This window comes from Loa loa (genome assembly GCF_000183805.2).
Source record: "Loa loa unplaced genomic scaffold supercont3.13, whole genome shotgun sequence".
Taxonomy (NCBI): Eukaryota; Metazoa; Nematoda; class Chromadorea; order Rhabditida; family Onchocercidae; genus Loa; species Loa loa.
The window spans coordinates 148,906-161,201 of record NW_018108193.1 but is presented as its reverse complement, the minus strand read 5'-3'; the positions used below and the strand labels follow the sequence as shown (position 1 = coordinate 161,201).

Sequence of the window (12,296 nt, the reverse complement as noted above, 5' to 3'; positions counted from 1 at the left end):
AATAAGCAAGTGAAAGGAATGGATTAGTAAATGAATGAACAAATAAATAAACAAACAAACAAGCAAATAAATAAACAATGAGACATATATACATATGCATATATATACATGCATATACATATATACATACATATACATATATATATACATACATATATACATATATACATATATACATATATATATATATATATATATATATATGTACATATATATACATATATATGTACATACATATATGTATATAACAATTACAGAACAATCCTGCATGGTCTACCCATCATAAAAACCATTTCATGAGTAAAAAAACCATGCAAATTGAAAAATAAGGAAACGAAACAGAAAAGCTAACAAGGAAAATACAAGAAGTCATGGGATTCCATCAAGATTTAGTAGAACTGCCTGAAAGTAAAATCAGAATCACGTCCTTACTTTATTTTCGATTTCCTCGACGATAGTTCTGTGTTCCATAATGGTATTACTCAAGGTTTCTTCATGGGAAGCATTCTGATCTCTCATTTTTTGTTCATATTCTTCTATTGTTTGTTGCAACGAATCAATTTGCTTGATATTTATTAATTTTTCGCCCTTTAAAAATTAAGAGTTTGCTTCAATTATTATTAAAAATATCATTATCTGGCAGCCAAACTCCAATATCACAAATTCATATTTACAAGACGAAAAACGTAAAACTATTACAGAAATCAAACAACTTCAAAATAAACTTCGACTAACATAAATTCCACAATACCATCATCTTTCCTTGACTCACCTTAACTGCATCCAATTCCTTTTGCACCTCTTCTAATTTTTCCTTTGTATGAACAAGATTTCGTTCCAATTCTAGTTTATCCTGTTTCAGTTCATTTACCTAGAATTAAGCTAAATTACATTTAGTTCCTTACAACATATTTTTTTTCAAAATTAAAACTTCAAAACTTTTAAAAACTGGAGAAAATCAAAACGAACCCGATCACGAAGTTGTGCAGATGTTTCCGCATGTATATGCTGCTGAGATTGTAAAACGTTCATTTGTACCATAAACTCATCGATATACGTCTGTCGTAGATCCAACTATAGTGTCCCACTTTTTAAGTTAATGGAAAAGAATTCAAATGAGATCCCTAGCAATTTTAATTTAAAACGGTTTAAAAATGTCATTTGTTAAATGAATTTCAAAAAGCTATAAATCTTTTTCCAGAAAAAGTAGAACTGACTTCTTTTTCGAGTTCATGTTTTTGGCGACGCAATTCCTCACATTCTTCTGTTTTTTCCGTCACAACCGCTAGAGCTTCACGCAATTCATTCATAATTGTACAATTATTTGAACCCTCTGCTGATGACGATCCATTTGCTGGTGCTGTCGCATCCCAATCTGACATCTATTCAGTACCGTTAACATTCAGGCGATTATTTTACACTATTCTCTAATACTTTTTGTTCCAAAAACTCATCTTTATTCACTTAGTCATCCAAATCATTTTAAACAAATTTAAAAATTCCACTTTATAAACGGTATCAAATTTACATTCACAACATCCACAACAGCCAAAAAAGAATTTCGCTAAACTAATAAGGTACTTTTGTTGGTTACAACTGCCAAAAAAAAAGTGCAAACGATGTAATCGGTAATCTCTATAATTTAACCATATTTCCTTAGCACTGCCCATGCATAATCAATAACTGACGTCAAATGAAACCATGAATCACAGGGACTTTATTTTCGGGATAAGAGATTTCATCAGTAGTGTACAGAGCAACTGAATTAAAATTAAAAAAAAATAAAAAATTAAAAAAAAAAGAATTAAGACTAAAAAAAAAATTTGTTATATCATAAACAAATACAGATACCTTTTCCCACCCGTTATTCGAGTCCACAGTACCTTCGCTACTTGTCGTAACTTTGCCTTCGTCACTTTTTAATTCAACAATTTCGGCAGATAAAGCAGTGTCAGACGAGCGTGACTGCCGAATCACTGTTTCCCGTTGGCATTCCTCCAGTCGACGTTTGGCATCATCACGCGCTTCGCTCAATTCCAACAACTGTTCGCGCCATTGTTTTTCCTGAAAATATTGTTCTCCTGAGCAAAATCCTCTATTTTTGAAATATTATGTAAGTGATGAGAGTGGAAGATCTAGAATGACAACAGCAGACAGTTTCATGCTCGTAATTTATCTGCAACACGTATTATTATAACACTAAGATATTTATAATAGAAACCTTCAATTCATGTTCGCTCTGAAGCTGGAAGAACTTCTCTCGAAGATTTTTTAATTCACTATCGCTATTTTCCAACATATCTCGGATTTCAGAGAACTTATCTAAACTAGCGCCCATGGCTTTGTTATCTTGGACTAATCGATCGTTTGATTCTCTGTAAAACTTTCAAAAAGTAATGCGAACAGCAGAGTAAGAAAAATGAATGTAACAAAATCAATTCATGAGAAAAAAATTATAAGGCAAATAAAATCACCTTAATCTGTTCAGCTCCGTATCAATAACACCAATAGCCGATCGAAAACGTTCAACGTCAGCACGCAACTTTTCACGATCATTTTTTGAGGCGTCCAGTTCCGTACGAAGTCTTTCAACCTCATCCTAAATTATTTTAGTAAGGAGTCAGCGAACCGATTATCGGTAACAGCATATGCATGGATAAATTACAATCTCCTAACGAAAGTTTTTAATGCAACTGAAAATCACTACTCAGAAAACAAAATAAAATTCGGACAAAACCAAAATATAACTTAGGACAAGAGTAATTAGATTTTCTTGTTAAATGAAAACTAACTGAAATCGAATGATGTCGATGAAAGCACATCTTCAACAAATTTGATAAAGCTATAAGTAAAATCAACAAACCACAGCATCCGAAGCATTTTTTGTCTTTGAATTTTCAAACGACAAACGTAGCCGTTCAAAATCGTTTGATAGCTTTTCGAGTTGCTGAACAGTCTCAGCATTTTCATTTTTGCACATCTCATAGCGTTCTTCATATTCAATGAGATTCGCTTTCAAAGCATCTATATAAATTTGGAATCTAGAGGAAATTCGAAAATTTCAGAGAAGCCGAGATACTAATGTAACAAATGTAACATTTCACCTGACTAATGTAACATTTTACCATACACAACATCATATATAAGATTTAAAATGTCTAAATCATACGAAATTGCCACCATAGGTACATACATCACAAATCCATCTAATCTGAGTAATGATCAGATCTGTTAAGTCCCAAGTTATTCACTGACTTAGCAATAATGTAGTCTAACTGGATTCAGTCTACAATACAAAGCGCGGGATCTTTCCTCATTGTTAATAAGTTTTGGGAAATGAGTCTATCGTGATCATTATCTGACCGTTAAAACTTACTAAATATGATCAGAGAAGAATTCACGAATTTGTAAAAATTTAGTTCATTACTACGGAATAGTTTCGCAGTGGATTAAAAAGAAGTTATGAAATAGGAATTATAAACAAACCGATACGAGCAGTCAAATCACGATTCGAGGTTACTACAGAACCGTGTTCTGCCTTATGATTTTCAAAGTCTTCATTCAGATCATTATAAGCCGCTGTAAGCTCCGCATTCTCTTGCCTGAAACGAACCCTTTTTCCACTTAAGAAAGAAAAATTTTGGTGTTCATCGCTCAAAAGTAGACTTCATTAACCAAAAAATGAAGAGATCTGCTTCTGGACAAAAAACTCTCAGAGAAATTAACCTGAGTTTTTCTAACTCTCGATCTAATATTGCTTGCTCCTTTGATTTGGTCTCCAAAACTTCAGCTCGTTTTTGCCATGTTGCAATTTGCTTGCTGAGTTTTTCAATGGTTTCGGTCATCTTCGATTTCTCATTGACTCTATCTTCCTCACGAGAATTCATTAGCAATTGTAAATTCGCTAATTCATTTTGTAGTTCTTCAATTTTCGCTCTGTAACAAATACAAATTAGAACACACTGCGCAGTTCAACGAAAACATGCTGACAATATTTACCTGCTTCGTTCTCTCTCCACAGTAGTTTCAGTTTCAAACTTTTCACGCTGCATATCAATGAGATGGTGCACTTCTCTCACTTCTGCTTGTAACTGGGAAATATGAGAACTGCAAAAAAGCTGAACCATTTTCATGAAATCGCAGAGTCAAGCCTTAAGCAAGAAAAAAAACTTCAACATTGACCCTCATTTGACTTTTAAATGCTCCATTTTTTCAGTAATAATTATATTGCTCTTTCTTCTAACAAAAACCTTTTTAAAGCCTGAGAATTATAGGGCATTGAAATATGAAATGAGGCTTTGCATTACATCATTCACAACAAACTGATTTTAACTGCTGCGCCCAACCAGCAATACTAACGTTTTTTCAGTAATTTTCGCCTCTGCTGTATCCAACTGCTTTTGTAAATCTTCACGTTGTTGTTCCAATTCATTTAACCGTTCACTAAGCACTTTATCCACAGCTTGAAATGTCAACTTATCTACTTGATCCTCTTGTATTTCATTTTCTTCTTGCATGGACTTGATCTGCAGCTTTTTCTCATCTATTTTTGGATTAATAAATAAAAACGATATAGTATTCCATCAAACCGTGAAACGTATGGAAATCCCACGAATCAGCTAGCGAATCAGTGTTAATATCGTAGAAATAAACAATGCAGAATGCGAGATTCAGGAACTTTAATAAAAATAAACTAGAAATGTTAAAGGGGTCTCACTTTTTCCAACAAAAGATCTCGTTCTTCTGTCAACAAATGTATTTGTTTTTTGTTGGTTTCATTCTCCAAAATATGCTGTTCAGTGCAGCATCCAGGATCTTCTGCTTTTTCATTGGCATTCTAGAACTTTATTGCAAATTCAGTATTTGTCTTATAAATAACAAATAAATTCAAGGTTCACGGTTTATTATATAAAGTTATCAGTGCTTAATTACATCCTTCGTGAAGAACTGATCACTGCTAATGTCAGAGTTATCGAAGATTTCAATTATTTAACTGGAAACGATAAATCTCAGCGTACTTGACAATTGCAGAAAATGGTTAGCACCTCGATTAACAAATTTCTTTACGAATGTCACACTAATAAATATAGCCAACTTTAAAATAATTAGTCATACAGCAATAAATTCAGAGCAGAGCAACTGGATCTAGCACTGCTGTACCGCAGTGACATCGAAATGGCCATAGCAACATCCAGCTGATACAATAATACCTTGTTATAAACCACTTACCTGAGTTAGGAAGAGGTTTTTTTGAGCATCACTAATCCTGCCCTCCTGATTCAGAAACTTCAGCTCAGCAACCGTTTCGTTATGAGCAATAATTAACGCCGCAACTTCACTTTCATATTTTGTTTTTTGTTCAGCCATAAGATGCTCCAATTCTGATATCTGTAGGAATATAAAATGATTTTTTTCTGAATTACTACATAAAACGTTAAGAAAAGAATATCAGGATCGAAAAACAAGTAGTAATGTAACGGGTAATAGTTAAAATAGTTAAAAAAAACGGTAATAGGTAATAGGTAACAGTAAAAAAGTAGTAGTTATCAGTAATAGTTAAAATCACAAGTCTAGAGCCCAAGAATTGTTCAGAAAATGAACAAGACAACCTTCAGAGCATCGCTCTTCTCCGACTGTTCGTTAACAAGACGTTTCCAGTGTGCGGCTTCCTTACGCAGCTGATCGACTTCATCTCTCATGCGTGCAATACGAGCACTGTTCGCTGGGAAAAATCCGTCATCATCTCCATCATTCAATGATTCTTGAACTGTATGATGTGTTCGTTCTAATTCTGCCTACAGCTCAATTTCTCATAAAAAGGAAAAAAAAATCTGTAAAATCAAAATTCAAATTATGCCACAAAATATAAATCCTAAAAACATTATAGCAAAAGCTCTGGTTATTTCTCAAGTAAAAACTCGATCAACATATGTTCGCCAAATCAATAAAACATAAACTTTTTTTTCAAATTTCACATCATAATAAAGTGCATTGCCTAAAAATTAAATTAAAAAAAAAAATTTCGGATGAAACTCCAGAAAGGAACGCAGGATATTAAATTTGATGATAAAGGAAGCAATGGAATATAACATTTTACGGCAATACTATACCTGCAATGCACGGATTTGAGTGTCACGACTTTCAATCATACCAGTATATTTCCCATTTATAGTATCTAATTCAAGATTCTTTGCATAAAGCTCTTCCTCGAGATTATCGATTTTCTTCTTTAGCCTCAACGCATTCTCTTTTTCGATATTGAGCTCTTTCTCTGTTTCCAAGAGCTTCTTTCTGACAACCTTAAAGCAGTTATGCATTATTTGAAACCTGGAACAAAATAACACGTCTGAAAAAAAAATATTTAAAAAACAACACTAGAAGACACTAATAAGTAGTAATAAAATAATAGTTTCCATATACGTAAACATATGGTTGGATATGGTTGGAAATATATCGCAAGCTTATAAGGAATGACAATGACAGCATGATAATGAAAAAGTAGCTTGAAATCTATCAATTCATCCAACAAGACAAGGTAATAATGATGGGAATGATGCCAAATAGTAATTAGTAACAATAAAATAAATGAGTGAATAATAAATATACAAGCAATATAACTAGTAATATAAAACAAACTAATTCCATGTTGAAAATCTTCAAAAAATTACTATAATCTGTGAAACTGGTAATTCATACATTCAGTTATTATACCTGTAGTTCACTTTCCGGATCGTTCACTTCTTCAGTAGCCTCATTTAGTACTTCGGATGCGAATTCCGATAACTGTCCCTGAATATTGCGGAGCCAAGAGCTCATCATCGATTCATCTCACTTGCTATAAACGAGATAAGCTTGAACTTAAACCTCGAAACGTGCCACTCACCAAGTACTTACTTATTCCTCCAACCACAAGCCACCATGACATAAACTACAAAGAATACCGTTAGACAAATTATCGTTTTAAGACCGGCTCTGTTTAATTAAACTCTAAATTGACGAAAGAATCCCTTTTTCTTTTCATCTGCTGGAAAATTTTTTCTCCCATTTAATCTTTTCTTTCTATCCATACAATCAGTTTGTGTTTTTTTCTAAAAACAACTGACAAATTCAAAATTTTTTACTTCGCAATAAGTTAGACTTGAAGTTGAGAAAGTTCAAAAAGTTGAACTTGAAGTTTTTTTTCAACCAAAAATGATGTTAATACTGTTGCAAGTTGGCAACCAATACTATTGCTTGCTTTTTACATTAATTTTTGTCCCTTTTTGATTTAATTTTATTCATGCTAATTAGCTCAAATAGCTTTCCAGTATTCCCAAAATATACCATATAATTGTTTGTAATAATTATTAGTATTTTTCCATTTCTAAATTGTCGGAAATTTTGCTCAGATATTACAAATTATCAGAATTTTTTTTCGGATTAAGAAAAATATCAATTAACTGTTTGGCAAAGAATAACAGTGTAATGCTTGATGCCTTCTTTAGGAAATCAAACGTGCTAAGCTTTATTGCACTTTTCAACAACTTATTATAAAGATTATTTGTGCCTGAAGTGACTAATCGGAAGTACAATTGAAACTAAGGAAATGGAACTTCCGTTTTATGGATTGAGCTAGCATTGATAACAATAAAATGAAAAGTAATTGCCACCCCATCAGCAGCAAAGATCTATCGATCAAACTATTTTTCAAAAACTAAACCAACAATTTTAACCATTGCCACCAATTTTTAAACAACAGGAAATGCTTCCTTTGAAAGTCTTTCTAAAAATTTTGTTATATAATTAATTGGTGGGGTTTTGGTTGTGATAAGATTTATTTCTCGAAATTTTTATTAATTCCTGTGATATATTTATGGAGAATAAAAAGTTGGAAGGCGATTAGAAATTTTTTGTCAACTTTTTTTTTGCATATAGTTGGGATAAATTTTTTTAAAAAAAAGAAATAAGAAAGCAATTGAAATGATGGAGTATATTTAATGTTTATAACGCTTCATTTTTCAGCTATTAATTTGTTATACAGCTGTAAATATGTTTACCGTATCAATGGCATCAATATTCGTTGTTTTTTGCTACTTGTTAATTTGCACCGTAAATTTGGGTTATGGTGATCGTATTCCTCCACGTTATGTGATAAATTTGGATTTGCCTCCAGAAAATCGTTGGGACAAAGTTATTGATGATTACAGGGAATTGATTCCGGCAGTTATTGAAGAAATCCAGTAATATTAAAAGTTTATGACATTTGAAAGACTTTACGAATGTTAAATATTGAAGTTCATTTAAATTAATAATCGCTTATCCTTCTTTCCTTTTGGTTATTTAAGTTGGTAATTAACAAAAAATGTAAAACTTTTTAAAAAACCTGTTTTTTTCTTTTTCTTTTTTTTACACAAACTATACAATTTCAGTCATTATGTGCCAAGGTTGCTACGTCCACTCGTATGGTGGATTGATAAAAATATTATACTTAAAGAGTTTCCAGAAGAATATGCTCGAGAAATTCGTGGTTTTCTTTTACTTTGTAGTAATCATAAGTAATTATATTAAAATATGAATTAGATTTTGTTGATAAAAATGATGGTATGTTATCCAAAACGGAAAATGAACAAACAACTTTTATAATTTAAAAATCGATAAAAGATACTTTTTGGGATTATATTTTAAATAATGTATCCTAAATTAGTGCAGAAGTTTTCATTAATGAACCGAAATTTATTTTAGCCTTTATTTGGTTAGGCCGGTTCACGTTTGGCTAAAGTAATAAATAATATTAATTCTTAATTTCAGCTAAACCGGGAAGAAACTTGGAAGTAACATTTTTTTCAGTATATTTTCAGGTATTGCTGCACGAAGTGGTCTTCACATTGGTGAAGTGGTAGGTATAAACATTTTCTACGACATTTCCGCCTTCAACCGTAAACAGTTCAGTGTTAAAATTCATCAATACTGCAATATTTCCCAGTTGCATTAAATCTTAATTTGGATGTTCCAAAAAAAAGAAAAAAGAAGAAAATTATTCCATCCGATTTTTCATTCTTTGAAATTGCTAAATTACTCTCAGATCTTTTATATTATGTGCATTTGATGCAACAAAATCAAATTGTTGAAGCAAAAAATTTCAAAATTTCACATATTTCAGCATATTGACAAACACCGGTTGCACGTCAATCGTTGCAGAAGATTATAAAGGTCGAATAATTCACGGTAGAAATTTGGACTATGAAATCTCAATTCTTCGAAACCTAACAATTATTGTCGACTTTACAAAAGGAGGAAATGTAAGGTTACATTTGTGCAAAACCTTTATTTTTGAAATCAATTCGAATACAAGATCAATACTTCCTACCAACTGCAGAAGGTTTCCATCTAAGAGCACTACACATGTACATCTAAAAATAATATCTGTTTCTGAACATTTTTGGATGCAAACAATGACGTCAAATAGACCCGATGTATAATTGTTTGGGAAAAAGTAAAAATATATTTAGATACTTTATACCGCCGTAACTTTCGCACTAAATGTCGGCATATATACCGGACAAAAACATGGGTCATTTTCGATCAGTATCAATGAACGCTGTTAGTCATTAATTAATTGAATCATTAACGTTAATATTCTTTTGTATTATCTCACTGTGTCGAATTTTTGCAGTTCTTGAATTCTACATATCTTGAAAAATTTTTTTAGATTCTGGCGCTTACATCGACACGATCTTAATGGAACTTTATACCCATTTCAAAAAACTAGTGACACTTACTATCCGGATGGTATAAAAAGTTTAAATATTTAAAAAGTGTTGGGGGATATTATAAAGCTAAAAAATTTAAATATTATTTTTTGATTTTTCGATTTCGATCGATTTAGAAATATCAATTTTCAACCCCAAATTTTGAATTTACATGCTGAAAACTGAAAGAAATTGATAAGATGCTATTGTCCAATCCTTGATCGAAATGTGACAAATGCTGACAAATCAATCAGTTGACCAATTTTTGCAATTCTCGCATATTATAGGCTCTTGAAGAGAAAAATACATTCGAAGAAGCAAGAGAAATGCTGATAAAAGAACATTTTATAGCTCCATCATACTTGATCATAGCAGGTACCAAATCAGGACAGGCCTGTATCATAACAAGGTTCATCATTTTACTTCATTATAAAAACATTTGATTCTACTTCAGGTCACATTTAATTTATGGTTTTTGTTTTAATTCACTCAATTTCATTTTTTAATTTTCTTTCAGAGATCGCTGGGAGTCTGTAGATTTAGAATGCACCGATCCACAGAATGATCGATGGTTTTTAGTGGAGACCAATTTTGATCATTGGGAAGTCGATAAAGACAAGCGTCGGTTTGTTCCAAAGAATAAATTGCACTCCAAACTTTAAGTATTAAATGTGGGAGAAATTGGGTGCTATTATAATTGCCAAATAAAGCTTTTAATTTTAGATAACAGTTGGAAAATTTTCTGGAAATAAGAGTGTTGATTTTGTCGTTAATTTTTTTAGAAGAACAGCGGAAAAAGCCCTTCAGCGGATTGGCAGATATGCTATAACATATAAGGAAATGCTCCGAATTCTTTCACTTCATCCGGTTAAAAATAAGTGAGTTTTTTGAAAACGAGAAAAAAAGATTTACTTGAAATAGTTCTTTTCGGTAAAGCAGGTTTTTAGAAAAAAAACAGTAGTTTGTTTGTTGTTTTCTTTCTTTAAAAGGAAAAGTAATGATTTTAGTTCAATAAATTATATAATCCCTTGCTAGGTAAGTTTTCCTTTTTCTTCGAACAAATATAAAATAAATTTTATTAGCAGAACAACAATCATGCAAGTATGTTATCTGCAAGTTAGTATGCTATTCTCTAAAATGATTTAATAATTCACATTAATTAAACTTCTACAGCGAAATCTGTTTTACTGTACCTCATGATCGTCCATGAAGAAAACTAAATATTTTCCATTTCTTGTAATGTACTGATTCTTCTTATTATATCTTAGAATTCAATTACGTTATTGTAACCAAAATGTCGTATTTTACAGCTACACGATTTTTTCCACAGTGATGTCACCGTTGAACCAATACGCTTTGTACGATTATACTGTTGTTTGGGAATAAAATGTCATTGATGAAACTTTCTACATTTGATGATATTTCTTTTGCAAGTTGATTGCTTATCATTTCATAATATCATCCATTGGTTTTTTGTATTTATCACTAGCGGTACTTTATGCTTGATATTGATCATTATGTTGACAGTAAGTTTTTTTTTAATGAATAAAATATTGAAATATGTATGAGCACTGTTGTGTTTATACTTGTCATCTCCTCATATTTCAGCAATACGATAACAGCATTGTGAATGAAGGTAAAAAATCTGAATATAATATGGATTATTTAGTGCAATATTAGCGTGTATGGTAATATAATTAATGATAAAAAATTTGCATACCATTTCGATGATCAATCCTTTTGTTTGGAAAGCGAAACCTTTCCTATTTAAATATAATAAAACTTGAATACTGAAAATCATAAATGTATAATTTAAGTTAATGAATCCAAAAAAAAAAAAGTCATTATCTTGTCAGTGAGAGGACATGAATTTGTGAATTGTAACTGAAAGCAAGAAAAGAAAATATTCATTTTGGAACAGTGTTTTAATCTCATTAACATAAATTTTATATCCATCGGTATTGTTGCAACGTTTGAGCTTTTCTAGTTTTCTAGTTAACTCATAATTGTTTTAGCGAAGGTTGCTAATGAAGTAGTAACAAAGGATAATTAATGAATCAAATGGATGAAAGGCAATTATTTGTAGATATTCATCACAATTAGCAGTCACTCTTCGATAATTAAATTATCAAACAATGATTGAAATATTTCTAACAGTTATGCAATTTTAATTTATTCATTAATATAATTGACTATTTGATGGTTTATTAGCTTGTAATAATTATTATCATGCATTATAGTGCGCTTTTGTTTATGGGTCAAACATTGTTCGAATTTTCTACTATTTAAAATCAGTTAAGAATCGATTAATTCATGACATAGCGAGAAGAGGAAAGTGAAAATCGTTCGAAATATTACAATAAATAGGAAACGAGAAGGAGAAAGAATATGCTAAATATAACAAAAGTAATAGATTTATATTATCTACATCAACAGAATATCGGCTAAGAGATAGTTGAGGGGTCGTTTTATTTCATTGACGTCATCAATGGTTTATGATTGGAGTGACCAATAGAACAGATGTAAGCAACAGCCGCATCAAAACATTTGTTTTGAGACCATCCTACT

At 31.3% G+C, this 12,296-nt stretch overlaps 2 protein-coding genes across 2 annotated transcripts in view; one reads left to right on the top strand and one right to left on the bottom strand.

Annotated features, from left to right (window-relative positions):
* LOAG_16685 (viral A-type inclusion protein repeat containing protein) overlaps positions 1-6,841 on the bottom strand; it is a 12,160-nt gene extending 5,319 nt beyond the window's left edge. The window contains exons 1-17 of the mRNA XM_020449336.1: positions 6,712-6,841; positions 6,111-6,299; positions 5,610-5,795; positions 5,230-5,388; positions 4,718-4,837; positions 4,360-4,526; positions 4,000-4,107; positions 3,727-3,936; positions 3,487-3,602; positions 2,864-3,024; positions 2,475-2,599; positions 2,222-2,375; positions 1,852-2,064; positions 1,218-1,382; positions 970-1,074; positions 773-871; positions 433-588 (exon numbers count right to left, since the gene is read on the bottom strand). Coding sequence (XP_020307145.1) covers positions 433-588; positions 773-871; positions 970-1,074; positions 1,218-1,382; positions 1,852-2,064; positions 2,222-2,375; positions 2,475-2,599; positions 2,864-3,024; positions 3,487-3,602; positions 3,727-3,936; positions 4,000-4,107; positions 4,360-4,526; positions 4,718-4,837; positions 5,230-5,388; positions 5,610-5,795; positions 6,111-6,299; positions 6,712-6,819 — 2,541 coding nt within the window. The 5' untranslated portion in view covers positions 6,820-6,841. The remainder of the gene's footprint in view (positions 1-432; positions 589-772; positions 872-969; positions 1,075-1,217; positions 1,383-1,851; positions 2,065-2,221; positions 2,376-2,474; positions 2,600-2,863; positions 3,025-3,486; positions 3,603-3,726; positions 3,937-3,999; positions 4,108-4,359; positions 4,527-4,717; positions 4,838-5,229; positions 5,389-5,609; positions 5,796-6,110; positions 6,300-6,711) is intronic.
* A 1,187-nt stretch (positions 6,842-8,028) lies between these two features.
* On the top strand, positions 8,029-10,610 carry LOAG_08591 (hypothetical protein; the record flags this gene model as incomplete). Its single annotated transcript, XM_020447733.1, has 9 exons — positions 8,029-8,219; positions 8,409-8,506; positions 8,838-8,922; positions 9,140-9,278; positions 9,489-9,579; positions 9,689-9,768; positions 10,016-10,137; positions 10,246-10,353; positions 10,511-10,610. The coding sequence occupies 9 exons, from the start codon at positions 8,029-8,031 to the stop codon at positions 10,608-10,610; spliced, it is 1,014 nt and encodes a 337-aa protein (XP_020302069.1).
* Positions 10,611-12,296: the final 1,686 nt, after the last annotated feature.